A 25,891-nucleotide genomic window follows, 5' to 3' on the forward strand; every position below is an offset into this window, starting at 1 on the left:
TGCTAAGCCGTGAGCATGAAAACACTTGATTGATTTGGGGAAAACTACTTTGCCGCATGATTGTCCCCTGGTGGCGATTACGATGTCGTGTCCGTCTGGATCCTTCATCGAATAAAGTTTGCTGGAAGTTTAGCGCTGTGTATCAGCACCTATGTCATATCGTTCTGTGCTGTACAGTGAAATATATTTTGAACACTGAGTCTAATACGTACTAAAAGAAGACTGTAACACAAAATGCAAGCGTCGACTTCACAAAGCTTTTTTTCGTAAGTGCTGTTGGCGATTGGCCAGCCGCCTTCGATAATAATATATACAGCATTATTGGCTAGCATCTGCTTTACAGTGAAGCTCTCAGGTTCGCCTTCTTGCGTTTCGCGTCGGCGACATCCCTCGGCGTAACCGAGCGAAGGATGAAAAAGGTGAATGCGGAGCATAGCGGGAGATGAAAGACGACGATATCGAGGAGAGCGCGAGGAGGAAAGCTCAGGTGCAGCGAAACCATGTGGCACGAAGTGGAGGAGGAGGATATGGCGAAAGCGTGAGCAGGAAAGCGTAGTGCCGCGCAAGACGGGCTCAGTGGTAACGACTGCTACGAGATGGCACAGAGTAGCGCGCCGTCGTGTGTTGACCGATGGCATGCTGCGAGCGCATCCACCGATACCATATATGGAAACAATGCGCTCCATGAGCGGAGGTCTGTCTGCGGTGGATACTGTGAATCGCGCCCACGCCATACCCAGGCACTGCTTCTCGCGATCTCTCAATTAGCGAGGCGGGCGCACCACACTTCGCTTCCTTTGCACGGTGCCGTGGACATATTGTCCGCGCCAGTGAACGTTTCCTGCAATTAGAACACACACAGAGCTGCGCTGAAATTTCGCATTCGGGAGTATCGCAATTGTCGGTGAATTCTTCTGAACAGTTTTTTGCGCAAGAGTGTTTTTGAGAATACGGGTCCAGTAGTCAATGCAGTTTTCACGCGGTCTGCAGTTGAACATATTCGAATAAGAAAACGTGTAGCCTAAACATGCATGCTTAAGACAAGTGAAGTTTTTTGTTAGTAAAACAAGAATAGTAGTGTTAGAAATGGAAGCAAGATCTAATTACATCAGCTAAATGTAAATCATGCTGAAGTTGCTGGAATAATATGTGACTCTATTATGTGACTATGCTAAAGAAGGAATAGCACTTATATATTGCCGTATAACTCATGCCGAAGGCAACACTAAGAAATATTTGTAAATAGTAGCTAAAAGAGCTGTGGACGATTCCAGCACACAGAGAATTCTGCCTAACTTGATTGTTGAACAAAGAGTAACTTCATTGTATGTATTACGAGGATAGTTCTAAACTCATTCCGAGCCACACATGTACCATTGAGAACCACTCCCAGAAACACTAGTAGCTTGCTACAATGAACATGAGGATGCGTTGCCTACAATGGCTAAATGGTCGTTCAACGGCATGTTAAGAACTTGTGCTATTACGACCCACTTGTTGACATTGATGTATGCCATGCATGGCAAGGGTTCGCCTCGTTCATATCAGCGGACCGTACCGTGCAAGCGTCCTTTCCGGGCTCCCCTCCGGCGCACACGAAGCCGGGGTGCAGCTGGTAGTAAGGTCCGAGGCGCGTGCTGCGCAGCCGCTGCTGGCACTCGCCGTGGCTCACTACTGGCACGTCCACCTTCTTGAGGATGTGCTGGTACTCGCCCTGCTGACCTGTAACCACAGCGCGGTCGGCATATCTATGGTAACATGCCAGTAGAGTATCTTTTCACGCAGGCTGTAATCGGCAACAGAGCAGCGAAAATTTGCAGCTAACGCTAGGAATCGCGGTGACGCAGCAGAATCGGCAGTGCCGTCAACAAGGCGAAAACTAAATGTAGGGTGTGAATATGAGGCACGTCAAGTGGGGCACTCTGGATAAATTGTGGGTCCCCAGGGGGATCTTTAACACGTACATAGGCATTTCTGCATTTTATTTTTATTTATTTATTTATTTATTTAGTTATTTATTAGGTACTGTTGGCCTGAATTCCAGGCCTTAAGCAGGAGTGGATTACACTTTGGTACAAATGCGAGCTTCCTACTTCTTTTGTTCCACTGTGAATCAATGTTTTTCCTGTACAAATAGGTGAACACTCTCCCAGCACATTTACTTTCTTCCATATTCCTCAGTCGTTAGCAAACCGTTTTATAACTGCTCAATCAAACGACCACACAGAGGGAGCTCACAAGGACTGCGCCCGTCCTTGTATGCCCTCTCTCGGTGGTCGTTTGTTTGCGCCGTTAAAAACTCTTTGCTAGTATGCACCAACTCGCCCAACGAGAAATTCTTCTCAGTCGTTCTTCGTAATTAATTTTACTAGGAGCTTCCTTCGCTTCAAAACTTGTCCAGCCGATATCACCCTGCACATCTTCATTTGTAGTCTTCCCGTGAACGCGCATTGCGAGGCGTCCCACTGACCTTTGGCTGCCATCGAGTCCTCATTGTACGTCTGGTTTCAAGCAAACAACCGCATTTCCAAATGTAAGTCCTAGAACGACTACACCTTTCCACATACCCCAGATTGTATCTCCATAGCGCTCCGTGTTTCATTATGGCCGCATTTCTCTTTCACTTTACTGTTATTGTTTTTTTTACTGTGTTTCCAAATATCTGTTGCCTTCGTTTATCCGTATACCAAGGTATCTATACTCCTTTACGCCAGGTATTTCCTGGCCCTGTAGTGTAATTGTCTGTTCGCTGTATTCATTGAATTCCATATCACCTGATTTTCCTACGTAAAATTTAAAGCCTAACTTCATTTCATTTCATTTTATTTCTTTAAAGGCCCCATTGAAGGCGTATTACATAAGGGGTGGGTACATACATACATAAAAAAAATGAAGGCCACATTTTTGTTACAGCGTAAGATAATTTGTTACGGTGTTTAAAAATGCGCTAGGACAGGTTATGACTGTGATTTCGTTGCAAAGGCCGTTCCAGTCTGTTGCTGCACGAAAAAAGAATGAAGACGAAAAAGTGACAGTGCGTGTACGTGGGCGCGCGACATGTTGCGGGTGACCGGTGCGGCTGGATATGCGTGCCGGGGCCAGAATGTATGGTGCTTTGCCATGTGAGCTGTAAAAGAACTTGTGAAAAAGACAGACTAGCAATGCCGCGGCGAGATGCAAGCAATGATAAGCCAGATTCTATTTTTAGTGCCGATATACTGATGTTGTAGGAGTACTTAGAATTAATAAATCTTGCAGCTCGATTTTGAAGCGATTCCAGTTAATTTGTGAGATATACTTGATGAAGCTTCCAAATGGGGGATGCATATTCTAATTTCGCCCTGACGAGAGACTGATAGGCTAGTAATTTTACATGCTGGGGGGCGTGGCGAAAGTGGCGTTTTAAAACCCGAGTGTTTTGTTAGCAGATGAAATGATGTTCACAATGTGCGTTTCCCAGGTTAAATCACTACAAAGGGTTACTCCGAGATATTTGTAGGAAGGAACTAATTGAAGGTTGACGTCAGCAATTTGGTACGAGAAAACAAGTGGATTTCTGCGGCGGTGGAAGGAGACAGTCTTACATTTGTTAGGGTTTAGTTCCATTAGCCAAAAGTTACACCCTTCCTGTACACTTCGCAGGTCGTTTTGAAGCGACGTGTTATCGGAAACGCTGTTAATTTTACGAGAAATTACACAATCGTCTGCAAACATACGGATGTTAGAAGATACATGCATGGGTAGGTCATTAATGTAAATTAGAAATAGTAGTGGACCAAGGAATGACCCTTGGGGTACGCCTGCGGTTACAGAGGTAGAGTTAGATGCATGATTGTTGACAAAGACTGATTGTGAACGGTTACTTAAGAATTCTTTAATCCATGCTAAGATATTCGTATTCAGATGTAATGCGGCAAGTTTTAGTAGTAGACGCTCATGAGGAACTTTGTCAAAAGCTTTGGCGAAATCTAGGAAGATGGCGTCAGTCTGGAAGTTAGAGTCAAGGTTTACATGCAGGTCGTGAATGAACCTAGCTAGCTGCGTTTCGCAGGAAAAACCTTTCCTGAAGCCATGCTGCGCAGGATGAAAAAAATGGTTGGCATCAAGGAAGTCCATGATATGTGTGTAGATGATATGTTCAACGATTTTGCAGGGTACACTGGTTAATGAGATGGGGCGATAATTTAATGGGGAGTGTTTGTTGCCCGATTTGTGAGCTGGAACAACCTTTCCGTGCTTCCAATCTGGAGGCAGCACGCCTGTTGAAACTGACTGTGAAAATATAAGACAGAGATATGCTGCACAAATATGTTTAGGGTTTTTAGATGTTTAGACGTAATGTCGTCCACACCAGCTGCTGAAGAAAGTTTGATATTGTCTATGAGGGATGTAATGCCGGATGGAAAAAATGTAATAGGTGGCATGGTACATTGAAAGTTCGCATGAGGAATAGAAAATGACATTTCAGTTTCTTGTGTAAATACTGACGCAAAGGTTGTGTTAAACAAGTGAGCGCATTCAGCGTCGGTTAGGGATTCACCTGATTCATTTGATAAGGTAATATTTCGCGTGTCGTGAGGGCTTAAGACTTGCCAGAATTTTTTTGGGTCGTTCTTAAGCATGTTCGGCACATCAGAATAAAATAATGAGCGTTTGGCATGAAGTATGGCTTCCAGATAGGCAGTTTCAGTGGCTTTGTGTTTTTTCCATGCGTCAGGGGTGTTACGGGACTTAGCTGCTCGGAAGAGACGTTGTTTCTTGTTTTCTAATCGCTTCAGTGCTTTATTGAACCAGGGTTGTGCTGAATTGGAATGAATGCTAATTTGGGGAATGTATTTTCCAACTAAATTGTTTAGTTTCTCTTTGAAAATTTGCCAATTTTCACCCGTGGTATGACAAGGAAAGGCACTTGCAAAACTGGGGTAAATTGCGTTAGTTCATGATTAATTGCTTCATAATTGCCCTTTTCATACAAGCGAATAGTGTTTTTAACAGTCGGGGTGAAAACGGGTTTAATTACGAAGTCGACATGAATGACTTTATGGTCACTGATTTCGAGAAGATAGGCGATGGATGACACGCTCTCAGGATTACTTGTTAAGAGAAGGCCTAGAATATTTTGGCAGTTATCGGTGACACGGGTTCTTTCTGTGAGCACTTCAGATAAGTTAAAGTTGAGGCATACCTCAAGGATCTCGTTCGATTCCCTTGATGTAGCCGTTGGTGCAGGCCGGCTTGACCAATCGATATTAGGAAAATTAAAGTCTCCAAATAGAATTACATGCATGTTGGGGTGTTTGGTGCTTATATCACTTAAGATGTTATTCAATTTGAAAGAGAAGTCTGGAGTACTATGAGGGGGCCTATAGCAAACGCCAAGTAAGATTGAATAGGGTGCGGGCATGACATTTACGCGATAGGATTTCAATATCGGACATAGTGTTAACAGATGTACATGATATATTTTGGTCTACGGCGACAAGTACCCTCCCCCCCCCCTCGTGCCCTTGCGATCGTTTCGGAAGAGTTGAAAATCTGGTAGATCAGCGAGCACTTCGCTGCCCGTTACGTCTCATGTAAGCCTTGTTTCCGTTAATATTAGAAGGTTACTGCAAGATGACGAAACCAGATTAGAAATAATGTCACGTTTTGGGATGAAGCTCCATATGTTAGTGAAAATAGCGGAAAGGAACAAGTTTGATCGCGGAGCGGGCCGAGGGTGGGAAGGCACGTGTTGATGACTGGGCAACTGCTACGATATTTCCTTAACAGGTTCTGTGGAATGGTCAAACGCGTATCGTTTGGTACCTACATGTAATGTTTTGAAGCGGAGAGAGTAGGACGTGGATTTCGATTTAGCGAAAGCAATAAGGCTTTTACGAGCAATTCTGATGGGTTGAGAGAAATCTTCTCCGACGCTGAAATGGCTTCCCTTAAATTTAGGGCCATTAGAAAGTAGAGACTCTTTAGTTTTGAATTGATTAAATTTTACGATAAGTGGCCGAGCACGGCCTTCTGTATGGCGTCCAAGGCGATGCGCACGGTCAATATGGTTGGGATCAATGACGAAGTTCAAGTGTTCATTGCAGTGGCGGATGACGATTTTTTCAGATTCTGCAAATGTTTCTTTCGGGTTAGGAACGGAGATGTTATAAAATATTAGATTATTACGGCGTGACCTGTTTTCGTTATCATCCATCTGTGCAGCAAGGCGTGCGATCTGACCTGCCATTTGGGTGGTATCTATTCTTATGGTATCAAGGTCAGTTCGTAGTGTTGAAATGGCTTTGTAATGCCTTTCTAAGTCAGTCATGCGTTTACTTAAATCCGATAGGGTTTCGTCTGTTGTTAGTAGCTTGCTTTTTAGGTCTTGTACTTCGGTAATAAGTTGTGACTGGCCAGAAGCTCGCTTTCCTAATTCAGACATTACGTCTTCAGTAGACGTAGACGTAACTTATCGCCTTCCTGTGCACAGATATTAGCCGGACGTTGAATATCACTTTGCTTGATAGCTAGCAACACAATGTCGTCCACATAATTCAAACCTGGAAGCTGCTGCTCTACTACAGTACCCGCCTAGTTGTATGAGAGATGACAGTGGATATTACTTCCTTCTAGCGCCCTTTCCGTTCCCATCATGCACATCATAAACAGCGAAAACAGCAGCAGGATAGCGCGGAGGCTAGCATCATCTGGTGGGGGAAAGGAGCGCAGCGGCTCGCGTACTCCACTGTCACTGGTTGGCCAATTCGGCAAGCGAGCAGCCACGCCGCAGCCACGGTTACGAAAACCAGCGAGGTTCGCAAGGAAAAGCTTCGCATGCAAAAAATAGAGGCTGTGGTCAATCCTTCTTTTTCCTCACCGAAGGCGTCCTTGCCCCATCCGGTGACCCAGCAGCGGTGTCCCTCGAACGTCTCGCGCAGCTCCGGCAAGCAGGCGGCTCCGATGTGGGGCAGATTGAGGTCGACGGGGGAGTCCAGTCGGATGAGCGCCAGGTCGTTGTTCAAGTTTCCCGGAAAAAACTCCGGATGCACCACCACCTCCGCTGCCTGCTTCTCGACGTGGGCGTAGAACTCGTCCTCGCGGTTCACGTCCCACTCCCCGAGCCGGATCTTGATGTCCTGCGGCCGGAGGCTGCCCAAGGCGATTGTGCTGATCACCGCGTCCTAGCGTTATGTGCACGAATTAAGAAAGATAACGCGGTAGCTTCTGCAAGGTTACTTAAGGGCAAGATGAGAAAAATCAGTGAAATTTCTCTCATTATCGTTACACAGTAAAGCGCAGAAATGCACCCACGAAAGAAAGGAAAAAAGAAAAGAAGCGTACGACCATTGTTCAATGTATCTCCGTCGGTCAAAATTTTCTCAGATACTTTCTAGCTGGTCGACTAAGATGACAAAACCCGCGAAGAGCAGAAGTGCTTTGTAAGAAGCTCCGTCTTCCACAAACAAACTCAAAATAAAGCCAATAAAAAACAAAATTTAGAGCGCTAAAAACACACAAGACGTATAAAAAGAAACACACACCACACGCGGTCGTGCGTTTGCTCGTGTTTGTCGTGAGCGCTCGTTGAGCGCGTGTGGTGTGCGCATTTTTCTACGTCCTTCGTGTTTTCAGCGCTCTAAGTTTTCTATTATAGTGCATTACCAACTAGACCGCCTATCCATCCTAATAAGCAAAAAAAAGTCACCATAGTAGAAGTCAACAATATATTCAGAAAACGGTACGTTTGCTTTGAGCGCCTATCTTTATTGCGGAAAGAAGCAATCGTCCTCGTAGTTTTTCTTGTTCGCGCCTATTTCTTCACACTCAAATCTATCTTTCTAATAATGGTTAATATGAATATGATCGTCAAGAACTAGAGAGTTGGTCGAGCTGGTTCATCATCCATATTCTGAACATAATATTCTGAACAAAGGCTACCCGATCCCAAAAAGACCAACAATAACACGGGCGCTGACAGTGAATGGCTTATTGACGCTAACGTAAATATCACAAAACTGAAAAAAATATTAACAATGACCAACGTCGCATGGGCTCCGTGTCATCCGGCAACAAAGTAAACAGAATAGCCGGCCGCCAAAAGCGTTAACGTGGCAACGGATAGAAATATAAGTGTGACATCAAACTTCTGCGCGTACCTGAAAAAAAGAGAGGTCGCGTTTTTTGAGACGTGTAAAACAAATAAGCGAAGAAAGACCAAGCCTCTACAGGGTTTCAAACTGCAGACCCGCAGATTGCCAGTCGATCGCTGGTTGATGTGACGAAAACGTACGAACCACTTTGTCCATTGTAAAAAGAATGTTTCCCATGAGGTCTCTTTGACTAGCGAAAAAGCTTATGTTGGACGAATCACAATGTGCTTAAATCACAGATATAATTACTGAGGGGAAATGACAACCATCAGAATGGCGCTTTATTGAAAAGAAAGCGACTGTCAATCTATATATTTCCGATAAGGCCTGCGCAATGCAGAAATACAGGGAGCAGCGGTCGTTTCGTACAGGCGTATATTATGTTGGGCAAGTGTGGGTACGCCATCGACTTTTCTATATCGAATAAAGATTTCATATCTCAAAAACCATTCAGATTTTCGCAGACCTTATCATCTATATTCTTTAAGACACACGTCTCAACAGAACTAACTGTTGGCATAGTTGGTATTTGCTGATGGACAGTGCCGTGAATTAAGACACACACAAAAAGAAACAAATCTATGTTTGTTTTTTCTGTGTGTGTACGGGTGGCATCTTCAACTGGTTTATTTCGGGTGCAGACCGAGGAATAAATAGAGAGATACACGCATGCACAGGCTAATCACAAACTTAGGAGATCCAGCGGTCGAACAATCTCGTCTCCAATTGATTAAACGTAACCGACGTATCACAATTACAGAATGTATACCAAGAGAAGGGAAACTCAGTCGAGGACGGCAGAAGACTAAGTGGAGCGCGGCAACTGCGAAATTCGCGGGCGTTTGTTGGAATCGGTTGGCACGAGACAGGGCTAATTGGAGATCGCAGGGAGAGGCCTTCATCCTGCAGTGGACATAAAATAGGCTGATGATGATGATGAACCAACGTATCACTACTACAGCTTGAGTTTTTTTTTAATATAGTAAGCTTCCATTTGTTCACGTGTTGTCTGATTCTTACTTGTAACGAGAATCTTGACCCCATACTCTATAACGCTCGTCCACTCAACACTCCACCTCGACTCGAGGAGGTGAATATTAGCACCGCCCCTCGACATTAGTGGGCCCTTCGCTGACACCCCACAGCGAAGAAAACACAATTCAAAATTTTCTACTGCTCGTAAAACATTCGTTGCATTGCACATGAACACAAAGAGCATAAAAAGCAAGGTAGATGACAGAACTACATTTCTTGAGTCATTATCTGTTAGCTTCGATGTGTTGTTGTTCTCTAAGACAAGGATCATTAAAAATGATGACCTGCCTCATCTCTCAGGGTATAATTCAAAAGGTATACTTCGTGTTAATAAGAAAGGAGGCGGAGTTGAAATTTATTTCAAAGAAACATTTTTTCACGAGGTACTTGAAGATTACTGTGTTATTAATGATGATGTTGAATGCCTAGCATTGCGAAATGAAAAAACAAATACTTTAGCCATATGTAGACCACCTATGGCAAGAAAAAGTCACTTTATGCGTTTCTTGGAGAATCTACTCTCGAGTTTTTCACCGAACTATACGCTTTTAATTATGGGTGACATCAACATAGACATGATGCCCAGTGATCCGGGTGCTAGAGAAATGGTGATGTTATTGTCTGCTTATGGTTGCACAAATCACATCAACTCACCCACTAGAATAACTGTAACTACCGCTACACAGCTCGACATCTGTATCTCAAATCAAAATGACAATGATTTAAACAGCGGGAATTTTACATACGATGTAAGCCACCATTTACCAATATTTTGCGTCACCTGTTCGGATACCGGCTCACTCAACAAACAAATACGTTTTAAACGACGCATGGATGACGCCGAAAGAAAAACTGTCTTTGAAATTGTAGAAAAAACTTATTGGAAAAATGTTTATAACGAAAAAAATGCAGATAAAGCTTACCAGTTATTTTCCCAGTTATTAAAGGAATAATATGACGAAGCTTTCCCATTAGAGCAGATAGATAACCGTAAGACCAAAAAGTACCGGAAGCCCTGGATAAATGCTGCACTTCGTAAACAAATCAACGAGAAGAACTCGTTGTATTATACATTCGTTCAGACACGAAATCCAGGCTTATTTGTAAAATATAAAAACTACAGAAATACTCCGAATTTCGATCTAAAGAGAGCAAAAACAGAATATTTTCAGAACATCTTTGAAAAAATAGTAGACAATCATATGAAGGTCTGGGAGGTTGTCAACACCCTGACCGGCAACAGTAAACAAATATGTAATGAATTTACCATAGCTACTCCAGATTGTTCTCGCAGAAATCGCACAAACTATTGAGAAATTAAAGAACAATGTGGCAGCTGCTATCGATGGGATAGGTCTCGTATAATAATAGTGTATCACCATTTAATATGTAATGTCCTTGTACACATTACTAACCTTACCCTGAGTACGGGTATCTTTGCACACGCTTTAATGATAGCAAGAGTGACACCCATCTATAAAACCGGTAGAAGGGATATGCCTACAAGTTATCCACCGGTGTCCGTCCTACCCACTATATTAAAGGTTTTTGAAATCATCATACACAGTAGACTAATCTCATTCATAAATAAGCACTACATACTAAGAGTCAGTATGGCTTTCAGAAGAATAAATCAACAGAGGAAGCTTTGATGTTCATTAAAGACAAAATAATAACGACTATAGAAAACAGAAAATAGGATCTCGACTATTCGCAGATGACTGCGCTATCTACCGTCAAATCCGCTCCTTCGCTGATCATATTGCTCTTCAACAGGACCTTCAATGTGTCACTAACTGGTGTTTGGATTGGCAAATGACCCTAAACACCAACAAATGCAATCTAATGACATTTACTCGCAAAAAGTCCTACTCTATTTTCAGTTACTCATTTGGCAATTGTATCGTCGCTCGCACATTTTCATACAAGTACGTTGGAATTATTCTCACACCTAGCCTTTCATGGTCATCCCAGATTGAGAAAATAACCGCTAAAGCATGGCGCGCTCTTGGATATCTAAAACGTAACCTTCGCAGCGCTCCTTCCCTCACTAGAAAGATAGCCTACCAAACATTATTTATTTACTTATTTATTTACTTACACACCTACAGCGCCCAATGTTGGGCATTAGAGTAGGGGGAAGGAATATACACATGATGGAAATACAGATGATTGATGTTACAAAAGGATACATCTAATACACAATACAACAAAATATTGACATTGAAAACACAGTACTTAACACATTACACCTAAGGTTATTATGAAATACAATATACATACACTTTAGTACATAATACATAATACAACACAATGATATTATTTATAATTATAATAAAGTAATGGAAAAAAGAACAGCGAGTAAGGCACAAAGCCGCGGACAGAAAAGGTTAATCTCCTATTCTGTCCGAAGCGAAATACATTTTAGAACTAAAGATATAGATGTTTCGACAACAAAGTTTCGAACACAGATGGCGTTGCTGTAACAATTTCGAGCGGCAGTTTATTCCAATCATGTACAGTTTTTGGAAAGAAGGAATGCTTATATAGGTTGATACGGCATTTGTGCTCTTGTACCTTTAGCGGATGATCTGTTCTAGGTGATATGTAGCTTGGTTTCTCTATGTATGTGTCCTTGCACAAACCAGTCTAGCCTGTGTAAATATTGAAGAAAAGTTTAAGTCGCAAATATTTCCGTCGGTTCTCGAGAAGTGGCCAGCCCAAGTTAACACGTATTTATGATGAGTTCTGAGTAAAATCATAGTTGGCAGTAACAAACCGGGCGGCGCGTTTTTGTATTCGTTCCAGTTGGTTAATGGCTGTGTTTGTCGCTGGGTCCCAGGCAGAGCTGCCGTACTCTAACATCGGACGAACGTTTGTTAAATAAAGCGTTTCCTTTACCTTATGGGGGGCTCTCCAGAAATTACGTTTTAGAAAACTTAACATACGACTAGGCTTAGACGCCACGCTCTCTATATGGTCATTCCAAGAAAGATTATTTTTAAAGAGAACGCCTAATACTTCTAACTACTTACCTCGATCAATGGTTTAGTGTTTAGAAAGTAATTTTTAGCAAGTGGTACCCTCTTGTTAGGGAAGCGAATGGCATTGCACTTGGCAGAGTTTAATTTCATGCTCCAGCTGTCGCACCACGTGGACACTGCTAGAAGGTGGTTTTGCAAGATACTTGAATCGGCAGGGGACGCAATGGCGCGATATATGCAACAATCATCAGCATACAGGCGTATGTGACTGGAAAGATGCGTTCCTGTGTCATTTATCAATATTAGAAATAGCAGTGGGCCCAAGACGGACCCCTGTGAAACGCCCGAGAAGACTTCAGTCTTGATGAGGTCAGTGAACCGCAGCTCGAATTCGTAGCTTCTGTATGGTCACCTCATCAGGCATGTCTAATCCATCTTCTCGAGTCGATCCAAAACCGTGCTGCACGTTTCATTGCCAGAGATTATAGCCCATTTTCGAGCGTAACTAATATCAAGTTGTCGTTATCGCTTTCATCTTTGGAATCGCGCAGGAATATAGCATTACTTTGTCTTTTGCACAAAATCATGCATAATGCACGCCCACCTAATTTACAACTCGTTCGCCCCTCCCGCACACATAGACGTCTGCATAATCATCCCAGTTTTAAACGCATCTTCGGTCACACCAATGCATTTAACTGCGTAGCTTTGCCACGTGCGATTGCACTGTGGAATGGTATTCCTGATAACATCACTGACATTAACGACCCATTAACCTTCAGACAAGAAATCACTGCATATTTGGCTAATACTTAGCTAAAAACAAGTATCTGTTTAGTTTTGTTACTTTTAACTTCATTGTTATTTATTTATGTAAGCATTTGTTCTTAGGTTATTTGCTTTACTGTATACTGAAAGCGAACTACTGTTTGTTTACCTTCCTTTCTTTTTTATCTTTGTTTATTGTTTGATTCTATTTCTGTTCATATTTATGTAACAAAAACTATGTTCGCCGCCCACCCAGCACATTTCGCAGAATAGAGGCGGTTCTTCTTCGCCGAGCCCAAACCGGCCAGCTTCTGTCACCAGCAAGGCCACACATCATCAACCCGCACTCATACCCGAGCCCTAAGTGCCCAGCATGCCCGGCCAGAGGTACGGCCGAACATCTCCTGTGGAGCTGCTCTGCCTTTGACACGGTCCGAGAAAGGACACTACACTCCCTGGGCGGGAACCGACCTGGCACCCTAAAGGAGTGGCTTGACCCGCCATCGCACATCGGGCTCAAGGACCCAGTCCAACTTTGGAGTGCTTTTTTGGACTTTTTCAGCGACAAGGAAGGGCCTGGCCGCCTCTTTGCAGAGCCGACCTCGGGACCACTCCACCTCGAGGAAGAAGAGAGCACCGGTCCCCCTCTCCCACAGAACACCCCTTTTCTGCCGCAAGGCTTCGCCTATTAAGCGCAGAAATAAAGACGTATTAAAAAAACTATGTTTTGCTCCACAATTGTTATCTGTACGCAATACTCCTTCTCGAGCCTGTGAGGTATATGAAATAAGTAAAATAAAAAAAATATATACTTGGTTTGTTCTTAGACTTTAAAAAGGCTTTTGATTGCATTTATCTTGAAATATTGCTTATTAAATTGTCAAGGTATATTATAAGGGGGACGGCATTAAAGCTAGTAGGGAATTACTTAAGAGATCGTTTTCAAGTAGTCAGAGTAAATAATATATTTTCTTCCAAACAAACGTTAGCTCAAGGTGTACCACAGGGATCAATTCTAGGGCCACTTTTGGTTTTAGTTTATGTAAATGATCTAGTAAATATTCCTGATTCCCCTGAAATAATCATGTATGCAGACAGCGCAAACGTGTTATTCGCATCTAAAGAGCTACAAACACTCGAAACAAATGTAAACCATTATCTGTCAGTTCTTTCATGCTGGCTAAGCGTCAATCGAGTGCAATTAAAAACAAAAAAGACGACATATATCATATTTCATGCAGTTCATAAAATGATAAACAGAGAGTTGAAAATTACATTTGACGGATAGTCTATTAATAGAGTCAAAAAAAAAAAATCTCGGTATATTATTTGAAGAACACCCATCCTGGAACGCTCATATCAATAGGCTAGCAGTAGAGCTTCCGAAACGTGTGAGGTGTTTATACAAAGCGGCCGCTTTCGTTCCTGTGAGGCTAATGAAATCTATGTATTACGCACTGTCTTACTCCAAACTATGCTATGGAAATTTAGCATGGGGAACAACAGCACGTAGTAATTACGATAAATTACTGGTATTAAAAAACGAGTACTACGCTGCTACGAACGTTATAAAGGGAACCCACGGGATCTCAGAACACCATCTTTATTTTTAAAATATGATATTTTAAGAGCCGACCAAATATTTTATTACAAGCTATTACAATTTGTGCATCATGAAAAATTATACATAAATAGCAACATTGACCAATAATCTTACTACTTTAGAGAACAAAAGCACGCATGCCAATAACACGTACTAACTATGGAAAACAATCCATGATATATCACATAACATTGCTTCCTAATTAACTGGAAAGATATTTGGACTTCTAGGTTAGTCGAAACCTGTTTCAAAAAACAGCTAAAGAAAGTATTATTAAAATGCATCGACTTTTACTATATCCAATTAGGCAAAATAATATTTTTTATTTTAGGTATTTTTCTTTATGTTCTCTGCAACACATATTGTTAAGTTGATTATAACATTGTGCCTAGGAAGCTCTCGTAGTTATATTGTTAGGTAACGTACACATCTTCAAGAGGGAATTGTGAATATATAATACTTTTGTTGCTGCTGTATAAATGAAAATTGACACATGCTGCGAACATTTTTACTATGTATCTATTATGTTTATCTGTAACCGCTACAGAGTCCTCTGTCAGGTATTGCCATACCTTTGGTTTCTGTACCTTTCTTGAAGAAAGAAATTCAAGAAAAATAAAGGATCTGAATTTGAATCGGAGGGAAGCACCACCGAGGTAATCTGAAAATAAAAGGGGAAGTGGAATGCAACAATGATGAAACGTGGAACACTTGGGGCGACAATAAATATGGGGTGCTGCGCGGAATCTGGGAAGGAGTAATGGTGCCAGCGCAAATGTTCGCAAATGCATTCTGTGCCTAGTAACTACACTGCACCTACATTGCAGTCTAGGCGCAGTATAGGTGCAGTGTAGGCGCACACTGCGCCTACATAGCAGGGTAGGCGCTTACACGTAGGCGCCTACACTGCTAAATCACCTACGTGATTTTCGTAATGAAATTATGGAAGGTTCGAATAAATTAACAAACCTTTCTCATTGCGAACAATATTGAGTTTGTCTCATTAGAACCGTAGCATAAATTGTAAGTCCTTCCAGTCATTTGTTTTCGGGTTATAGTTAGTTTAACACAATACCTTAAAATTTACCTTACGTGTATTTATTGAAGTCATCGTCATCTTTTTTTTATTTTTTTTACGGAAATAATACTTTGTATCCGGACACACTAGCTTATTAGCGTATATTAAATGATTTGTGTGCTATGTACAGACTGCGTGCTGAATTGTTGTAGTAGCTGAAGCCATTGTCAGACCCGGCTGCCTTTAGCTTCAGCTTCCTTTCTGTTGTAAACAGGAGAAAATAAATCCAAATCCAAACTCCGATATTTTGTTGAGGCTGCAAGGTAACCAAAGATTGGTTGACCGGTTGGCTTGAGGACAAGGTGTGAGAAGGGTTATTTCATTCAGGTTATGTAAGACGCTGGTTATTTCATCATGGTTTTGGGAGCCTGCGCCGAAACCACAAATGAGGCAGTGCAGGATGACATGGGCCGGCTCTCGTTTGAATTAGGAGAAGCGCAATGCAAAATTGCTTTTGAAGCAAGATTCAGGAACATGCATCAAAATAAATGGGTGGGTAAAGTGCACAAATATCTGTACTTGAAAAGCGTGGACACAGAATGCTAAAAAAAGTTGGCAACCAAGTACAGGGTAATTGAAAGTGTCAACACACAACCAGGAATTATCAGAAAGAAAGTGAAAGAAACAGAGACAATGAATTGGATGGAAAGAATGGAAACAAAAAAGACAGCAGATATTTACAAGAACAAGAAGAAACAAATGGGAAGGGAAGACCTGTACGATAACACGAAGGGATGTTATTTGACTCTCGAGCGAAGCACAAAAACATAACGGAGTAATATATATCGCAACTAGATGAGGCATGACTATGCGTCAGCGAAAATCCGGAAGACCACTCAGCACACCTTAATGGAATGCGAATGAATTCATCCAGTGAGATCAGGATGTAGCGTATACCTTCCAGAAGTGCTTGGATTTAAAGTGGACGGCAGCGTCAAGCGGTCAGCAGTCGAGATAAGCAAGATATGTTTAGAGTATTGGTGGAAAAACAGCAGGGAAGAGAATGATACAATTGGCTCCGTTATAGGCATAGGTAGCCATGGTTAGAGAAGTCTTGAGGAAGAGAAAGTAAAATAAAGGGACGCATAAGAAAATGCTAGAATGAAAATCGTTTATAGCATACGCGTAGCGTACGTACCTGCTTGAGGTACGCATATAGCGTACCTCAAGCAGGCTAGCTGACTATTTGTCACCACCCTGTTTCAAAGGGGATGCCAACAAAGTCATCATTATCGTGGAGTGCAGGAAGAGTCGAGGATCGTTTGAGAATACAGGGGTCATTCTCGTGGAGAAACGCAGTCTTAGCAATGCGTGGCCGCATGTGAGACGCCGTCCTTTTGTATTTAGGTCATGTCTCCTGGCTGCTTCATTTATACAGCGCCAGGTCTGGCCGATGTAAGACTTGCCGCACGTAAGGCGAATTTCATACACCATCTCCGTGGCTACTGCGTGCGTCGTCTATGTTTCTTCCTTTTGTGTGCTCAATAACGGGCAAAGTATGCCCTTCATTCAGCCACGTTTACTTTTGTTGTTTGTTTCTTTAGTGGTTAGCTGTTTACAATAGTTGTATGCTATACTTGTTATTTTATTCGAGTTGTGTTTTTAAGGGCCGTGGTTATCGAGTATGGTTGCCGCTGGCGGGCCATTCCTTTAACAGTAGGAGTGTGAAAGTGGAAAAAAAGTGTGTTTGTAATGTGGAAAGTCGGTCACGCGTTAGGGGTAGAGAGGCGATGGTAGTGTTTAGAGGAGTGTGTATACATAATAATAATAATAATAATAATAATAATAATAATAATAATAATAATAATAATAATAATAATAATAATAATAATAATAATAATAACAATAACAACAATAATAATAATAATAATAATAATAATAATAATAATAATAATAATAATAATAATAATAATAATAATAATAATAATAATAATCACCACCACCACCACCACCATCAGCCTATTTATGTCCACTGGAGAGGAAGGCCTCTCCCTGTGATCCCGTTTTGCGTCAAGCTATTCCAAAATGCGCCTGAAAAATTCCCAATTTCACCACCGCGCCTAGTTTTCTGCCGTGCTCAACTGTGCTTTCTTTTTCTGGGCACCCATTCTGCAATTCTCATGGTCCACCGGTTATCTATCCTACGCATTACATCGCCTGCCCAGCTCCATTTTTTTTTCTTAGTGCGAACTGGAATAGCGGTTATCCCCGTTTGCTCTCTGAACCATCACCGCTCTCTTTCTATCTCTTGACGTTACGCCTCATATTTGCACCTGTATATATATATATATATATATATACATTGTAACCAATAGTTATAACAGCCGTTTCTAGGAAGACTGATTTATTCTGGGCAAACCTGTGCCCGTCAACAGAACCCTACTGAATACTCAACAGCAACAACAAAACGTTCCTCGAGCTACGCTCCTTCGAACGTCGTTCTCCTCTTTGTCGCCTCCTGTCGCGTGCCAATCGTCCGATTCACGCGCACGAGCCGCCGGCCTGTCAGCACCGGCCGAGCGTTGCCTTGTGGTGCTTTGCTTGCTGCTCGCGGTGTGGCGGCTACGCAGTTGGGATATGTCGGTCGTCTTTTTCTTCTCGCAATGCTGGCGGCATTAGCCCCCTCCGAAGAAGCATCGTCCCGATGCGTAGGAAAGGCCTAGAGAGGCCAGCTGCTTTAAAAGGACAGTGGTCAGAGGATGGCCGGTGCTAGGCTTGACCGTATGTGCAACTTCTGTTAATCAATGCCTTTCATAGTGTGGCTTCATTTGTACTACGTGTACGACCTCTGGGCGAGTGCTGCGTCGTGTGGAGCAGACTCGGCCTTCAGGAGTTACCTCATAGGTTAAGGGACTTAACCGGCGAAGTACTTTGTAGGGGCCAAAGTAACGGCACAGTAACTTCTCCGAAAGACCGGGCGTCCGTATAGGCGTCCATACCCACACTTTGTCTCCGGGGTTGTACTGTACCTCCCTTCGCCCTAGGTTGTACCTGTTTGCGTCGACGTATTGCTGTTGTATGATACGGTGCCTTCTGCCCTTTCTATGTACTCACTAACGTCGGCGTCGCCTTCGGTGCTGTTGTCTACAGGTAACATCGCGTCTAGTGTCGTTGTTACTGTCCGACCGTAAACAAGTTCAAATGGCGTGAAATGTGTCGTTTCTTGTAGTGCAGTATTAAACGCAAAGGTGGCGTAGGGTAGAATACTGTCCCATGTCCGATGCTCCACGTCCACGTACATTGAGGTCATGTCAGCGAGCGTTCTATTGAGCCGTTCAGTCAGGCCGTTTGTTTGTGGATGGTACGCTGTGGTTTTCCTATGAGAAGTATGCGTTAGTTTCATAACAGACTGCATCAAACGGGCCACAAAAGCTGTTCCTTTGTCTGTTATGAGTACCTTAGGTGCGCCATGTCGTAATACTATGCGTCTGACAAAAAACTCAGCCACTTCAATGGCGGTTCCTTTTGTAAGAGAAGAGGTCTCAGCATACCGGGTCAGATAATCGGTTGCTACCACAATCCACCGCTTTCCTGAGGTTGAAACGGGAAACGGTCCAAGTAAATCCACTTCTATTTGTTCAAATGGCGCTGTTGGTGGCTGTATCAGTTGCTGAAAACCTGCTGGTTTCAGTGGCGGTGTTTTTCGTCTTTGACAATCTCGGCACGATTTGACATAGTGCTGCACTGAATTCCTCAACTTCGGCCAGTAATATTTCTGGCGAATTCTCGCCAGAGTCCTACTAACGTCTAAGCGGCCAGCTGCAGGGTCATCATGGCAAGCTTCTAAGATTTCAGCTCGCAGCAATGATGGTACGAGAAGTAGAAACGTCTCACCACTGTGCTCGAAGTTTCGTTTGTAGAGGACGTTGTTCCGGAGAACATGCGAACAAAATCCACAAACGAAAACTCGGGGCACTTTCGCTTGTCGACCCTCCGGGTACTCGATGAGCAGGAGTAATTCTGGATCAGTACACTGATGATGAGCCATTTTCGTCGTATTCACACCCCCAAGAAATGGGGAATCTTGCTCGTATTCAGGTGACGTAGCCTCGATTGGTGCGCGGGGTAAGCAATCAGCATCATTGTGCTTGATACCGGACTTGTAAACGACCGTGATGTCATACTCCTGTAGACGCAAACTCTATCTAGCGAGCCTTCCAGAACGGTCCTTGAGGTTCGCCAGCCAGCACAATGAGTGATGATCGCTGATGGCTCGAAACGGTCTGCCATATAAGTACGGCCGGAACTTACTGATGGCCCATATAACCGCCAGGCATTCCTTTTCTGTAGCTGAGTTATTTGTCTCGGCTTTCGATAAGGTACGGGTTGCATACGCAATGACTTTTTCTTCGCCATTCTGCCACTGAATAAGTACGGCACAGAGACCAACATTACTCGCGTCGGTATGGATGTCCGTTTCGGCATTTTCATCAAATCAAAATGGGCAAGTATAGGAGGACTCTGCTAACGCCGTCGTAGTTCGGAGAAGGCGTCTTCGTGTTCTTTCTCACACATAAAAGGGACATCTTCTTTTGTCAGTCGCGTGAGTGGTTCGGCAATTTTAGAAAAATTTTCTACGAAACGCCTGTGGTAGGCACACAGTCCAAGGAAACGTCTAATAGCTTTTTTTGTCTCTTGGCTTATGAACCATTTCTACTGCAGTGATCTTCTCAGGATCGGGGCGGACGCCTTCAGCACTGACAATGTGTCCGAGAAAGCGGAGCTCGCGAAATCCGAAGTGGCATTTTTCGGGTTTTATGATCAATCCCGCCGTGCGAATAGGATCCAGAACTGCTCTCAGTCGCTGCACGTGCTGCTCGAATGTAGTGGAGAAGACCACCACGTCATCAAGGTAGACTAGGCACGACTGCCATTTCAGTCCGGAGAGAACAGTGTCCATCATCCGCTGGAATGTGGCTGGCGCAGAACACAGACGAAATGGAAGCACCTTAAACTCATATAAACCATCCGGTGTCACAAATGCCGTTTTTTCGCGATCTCGCTCGCCCACTTCTATGTGCCAGTATCCGCTTTTGAGATCCAGAGAAGAGAAGTAAGCATTGCGTAGTTTGTCCAAGGTGTCGTCGATGCGGGGGAGTGGATAAACATCCCGCTTCGTGACGAGGTTGAGTTTCCTGTAGTCAACACAAAATCATAGGGTGTTATCCTTCTTTTTGGCTAGGACTACTGGAGATGCCCACGGACTATTGGATGGCTGTATTACATCGTCCTTGAGCATTTCCTGTACTTGACTTCTTATCGCTTCTCTTTCTTTTGGAGCTACTCGGTACGGGTGTTGGCGAACTGGTCTTGCAGGTTCTTCGACCACAATGCGGTGTTTTGCGACGGGAGTACGACGGACTTTCGGTGAAGTCGAAAAGCATTCTGCAAACTCTGTGACCAAGTTCACAATCTCATCTCTTTGTAGTGATGACAGCTCTCGGTCAATGTCGATAGAGATAAGGACACTGTCTAAAGTGGCAGAAGCTGGTGATGGTGCATCGAGGGTGGACACATCCGCAAATTGTGCATAGTCACGAAGAGACGCTATGGCTGTTCCCTTCGCCACTTGTTGTGCCTCATTGCCAAAGTTAGTCAAAAGGACGTCCGCATATCCGTTACGCAGGTGAACTAGGCGTCTTGCCACGCACATTAGCTTTTCCAGTAGCAGCCCGATATTTCCGTCTGCTAGTCCCTCATAGTCACGAAATACGTCGCTCCTAACAACGACAGTCATACTGCACCTTGCCGGCACCGTCACGTCTTCATCCACAATACGGAGAGAGGAAATATGTGGCTGTTCTGTATCAGAAATGGTAACAGCATTTTCTGTGGAAAACAACACGCGTGATTCTTGCAAGTCGATAATTGCGCCATTCGTTCGCAGAAAGTCCATGCCCAGTATCAGATCACGGGAACACTCAGGGAAAACAATAAAGCTGCTGACGTATGTAAAGCCTCTAATTCCGATTCTTGCTGTGCACATTCCTACGGGGTCGGCTAAGTGTCCCCCCGCTGTACGTATTGGAGATCCAGTCCAATGGGTCAACACCTTTTTCAATTTTCTGGCAAGTCCACTGCTAATAACTGAATAGTCCGCGCCAGTGTCTATCAACGCAGTCACTTCGAAGTCGTCGATGATGACGCGCAACTCGGAAGTAACGGCGTCATCACTGCACTTGTCCGTCGTTTCGTCACTGCCGTCGTCTTGTCGGATTGGCGATGGAGGGCCTTCAGTGTTCCTAATGTCAGCGGCCTTGCCTCCACAGGTCGCTGGCTCTAGTTTTCCCGTCGCGGGCTTTGGGAGCGACGCCTCGGTGAAATGGAAGCGGGACGCGAACTGGGCGACCTATAACGCATAGGCGCTGCTGATCGAGGTTCGTGTTGCTGGGGGTTCCGAACAGTTTGGCGCGAAGATAAAAATGCCTCAATCTCATAAGGGCGCTCACCGTTTCGAGGGCAAGGCGCATTCACAGAGAAGCCGCGCAGTCCTACTCGGCGATACTGGCATTCCCGGTATAAATGACCAGCCTCTCCACAGTGGTAGCAGAGGGGACGCCGGTCTGCAGTGCACCATACATCGCTTTTACGTGGGCTGCACATTGCGAGGGAGTACCTGAGGTGTTGTGGCCGTTCGTCCAAAGTCGGCGCGTCCTATGTCCTGACGTAAAGCTTGGGCGTACGACATCCGCGGCTGACGCTCTGGCTGTGCGTGGGGCCGTACCTGAGGCTCTGGCTCACAAATTACTTGCCGGACTTCTTCGCGCATGACATCAGCAAGTGAGGACACCGTAGGAGGGCTTTGGGCCAACTGCAGTTTCTGCAGCTCTTCCCTGAAGACGGACCTCACCATTTCGCGTAGGATGTCCATGTTGTTGGGGAGGGCTCCTGACCCAACGTCAAATGATGCGACGCATACATCTCTGTTGTACTGCCTCGCACGCTGCTGCAGCGTCTTCTCCATCGTCCTCGCCTCTGATCGAAATTCGGCTACGGTGCGGGGCGGATTACGAACGAGGCCGGCAAAGATTCCTGTTTCACACCGGGCATTAGGTGCCGCAATTTCTTGTCCTCAGCCATGTTTGGGTCGGCTCGGCGGAAGAGGTGGGTCATGTCTTCAATGTACATGGTCACACTTTCGTTCTTCCGCTGGTTCCTCGCCTGAAGAGCGGCTTCTGCCCTCTCTCTGCGGTCCGTGCTCGGGTACGTAGCTAACAGCTCTCGTCGGAAGTCGTTCCACAATGATAACGAGGCTTGGTGGTTTTGAAACCACGTGCGTGCAGATTCGCCCAGCGCGAAGTACACATACCGGAGTTTCTTTGTCTCGTCCCAACCGTTACACCTGGCGACACGCTCGAAGTTTTCGAGCCAGTCCTCGGCATCCTCGAATGAGTCTCCGTGAAAGGATTCTGGCGTCCGAGGCGAGTCAACGACGACGTGAGGAGGGATTACTTGGGTAGCCATCGCAGTGGTACCTAGGCTGACTGCCGCCGCTGCCCTTGGTGAATCGGCGAGAGGACCAAACTCGGGGGCCTCACCTCGTATGCGGCGGCTCGTGCGTTGGTGGACAGGCGTTAATTCCGTTGGCTCCAAACTTCGGGCATCCGGGCTACCTTCCCTGGCTAGTGTGGGGCTTGGAATCATACCCCGCACCTCCACCAGATATGTAACCAACAGTTGCAACAGCCGTTTCTAGGAAAACTGACTTATTCTGGGCGAACCTGTGCCCGTCAACAGAACCCGACTGAATACTCAACAGCAACAACAAAACGTACCTCGAGCTACGCTCCTTCGAACGTCGTTCTCCTCTATGTCGCCTCCTGTCGCGTGCCAATCGTCCGATTCTCGCGCACGAGCCGCCGGCCTGTCAGCGCCTGCCGAGCGTTGCCTTGCGGTGCTTTGCTTGACGCTCGCGGTGTGGCGGCTACGCAGTTGGGATATGTCGGTCGTCTTTTTCTTCTCGCAATGCTGGCGGCAATATATATATATATATATATATATATATATATATATATATATATATATATATATATATATATATATATATATATATATAACATATTGTCACGTGGTAGTGACGGTTAAGAAGGCAGCAAAACTGTGATTAACCAAACGAGCGTGTTATTGGGCGAACTTGTGCCCTCAAAAACGGGCTACACTCAAAGAAAAACGGTATAGCGGCGAACACGATCGGCGGTCGTCGAAATCTGATCACCGAGTCAAGAGTGTCGGCTTTTATACATCAGTCGTCGAATGTTCCAGAGTTATCGCTGGGACCAGCGTGCCTTCCACAAAGTTCTACATTATTCGCTGCGCACACATGCAATCAGATTGCAGAGCGTTTGGTCAGAGAGCGGGTGGAACCATCGATAACATTCCAGAAACTTCCGATACATGCAGGCGCGCCCTGGGCTGTGCGGTAACATTCGTGAGGCGGTGAACTGTGGTCGCCTGAAAAAGAGATAAAGATAGGCAAGTACACGTGTCAATATATATATATATATATATATATATATATATATATATATATATATATATATATATATATATATATACCAGGAAAACGCGTTTCCGGATCTGGATAAATATATGAGTGATGTAGACGAGCGTATGGAGCGATTTATTGACGTTTCGAACGGGGTCCGGCTTTCATCAGAATACAATGTAAGGCGTAAGCGTAGTTTATATACCTGTGTATATAAACCTAATGAACACATATTTGCATAAAAACGAAGAAATGCGCGAACAGAATGCGTGTCAATCGTTCTGAAGAAACAGCTGATACATGTCTAAACAGATGGCGTTTGCAAGCGCATAAATTGAAGATACGCCCAGAAAATGAAATTCGAGCTGCAATTGTCAGGTGACAGTAGAAAACGTCACCTAATAGGTGCTGCGTCCCCAATCAACAACAAACGAAAAAAATACAAGAAAATTGGAAGCAAAAAGGAAAAATGGTGACTTTCTAGTAAAACGGAAAAATAGTGCCGTACTAATGAAAAAGAAAAGAAACGAGGGAAGATATGACGGCTTATGTGGACAGGCAACTCAGTTTTCCTACACTTTCGTTCAAACCAACGCGGCGGTATCATCAAACTGATAAGTTTGATACCATCGCGTCAATGCATATGAGAAAGAATTAACGGGCTTCTGTATCATACTTTGAAGGAAATACCGATTTGAGCAACGTGACTTTTATCTTATCAAATCATTGGGCAGGACACGCGTTTAGCTCAAACGCCACCTAAAAGGCCCTTCTGGGGGTCCAACGTATTGTTTTTTGTTTTGCACAGTGTACATTCAATCACATATATTACGCTTAAAGGGCCCCTGAAACGGTTCGGACAAATTTTGTAGACGCGTAGGGTACAGCTTAAGTAGAACATTCGCACCAATTTAAGTGAAGCGTTACGTAGTAATAAAACCCCTACATCCACGCGCCACCGCCGCTTTCTTAAGTAGCGACAACCTTTGTTGTGCGCCGCTTTTCCCCTCACACCAAATCCGGTTCCGGTATTTCCGGTTCCGGCATTTCCGGTTTAAAAATTTCCGGTTCCGGCGTTTCCGCTTCCTGGAGTTGCGCTGCGGGAATTTCCGCGTTGACTGCCGTTGGACGATGGTGAGACGCCCGCGCGTGCTTAGCAGAGCTATGGCAGTCACCATAAGAAGAATGCACAGGGGACACGCTGTGTATTCCGCTGAAGTAGTAGTTCGCGGTCGCTGTTTTCCAAATGCCCGAAAAACGGCAGTGGTCTCCAAGCGCCTAGGCACTACATCCCACTGAACGTTGTCGCTCGTGCCACAACCCATCGCAGGTTGACGCGAAGCAGCGAACACGAGTAGATCGCTGGTTACAGTAGGCGGTCGTTCTTGGATGGAATCGCATTCACACTTTCAACCGCAGCTCGTGCAATTAAAGCCTTTCCAGCGACCCGAAAGTAAACAACGGTAAAAAACAAAGCGTCACTTCCACTCGCAACAGGAAGCTGCAGCTACGTAAGTTCTGCTTGCCGCCGAAAGCTAAGGAGGTGAGTGGGAGAGGAGCGTGGAGGAGGAGGGCAGGTTGGCGGTACTGAACCTGGGCGGCGGAAACGTGTATGGAGGGGCTTTACGTAGTAATGGAGCTACAAGCGATTAGAAGTTACCCTCCTCCCTAGCCATGCTTTTCCTCCTCAACTCGTTAGCCGAGCGAGCGGGGCTAAGCTCCGCCTTCACTGGTTCAGCGTCACGATGCGACGTCACATCGTCCACTTCCGGTTGTTTTGGAGCCCGCCCCCGCCCGCGCGAG

General features: G+C 44.5%; 1 protein-coding gene across 1 annotated transcript in view; it reads right to left on the reverse strand.

The window, feature by feature from the left end:
* Positions 1-25,891, reverse strand: part of LOC142590677 (uncharacterized) — a 184,626-nt gene that overhangs the window by 17,669 nt on the left and 141,066 nt on the right. The window contains exons 7-8 of the mRNA XM_075703086.1: positions 6,863-7,134; positions 1,559-1,722 (exon numbers count right to left, since the gene is read on the reverse strand). Coding sequence (XP_075559201.1) covers positions 1,559-1,722; positions 6,863-7,134 — 436 coding nt within the window. The remainder of the gene's footprint in view (positions 1-1,558; positions 1,723-6,862; positions 7,135-25,891) is intronic.

This window comes from Dermacentor variabilis, chromosome 8, assembly GCF_050947875.1.
Source record: "Dermacentor variabilis isolate Ectoservices chromosome 8, ASM5094787v1, whole genome shotgun sequence".
NCBI classification, from domain to species: Eukaryota; Metazoa; Arthropoda; class Arachnida; order Ixodida; family Ixodidae; genus Dermacentor; species Dermacentor variabilis.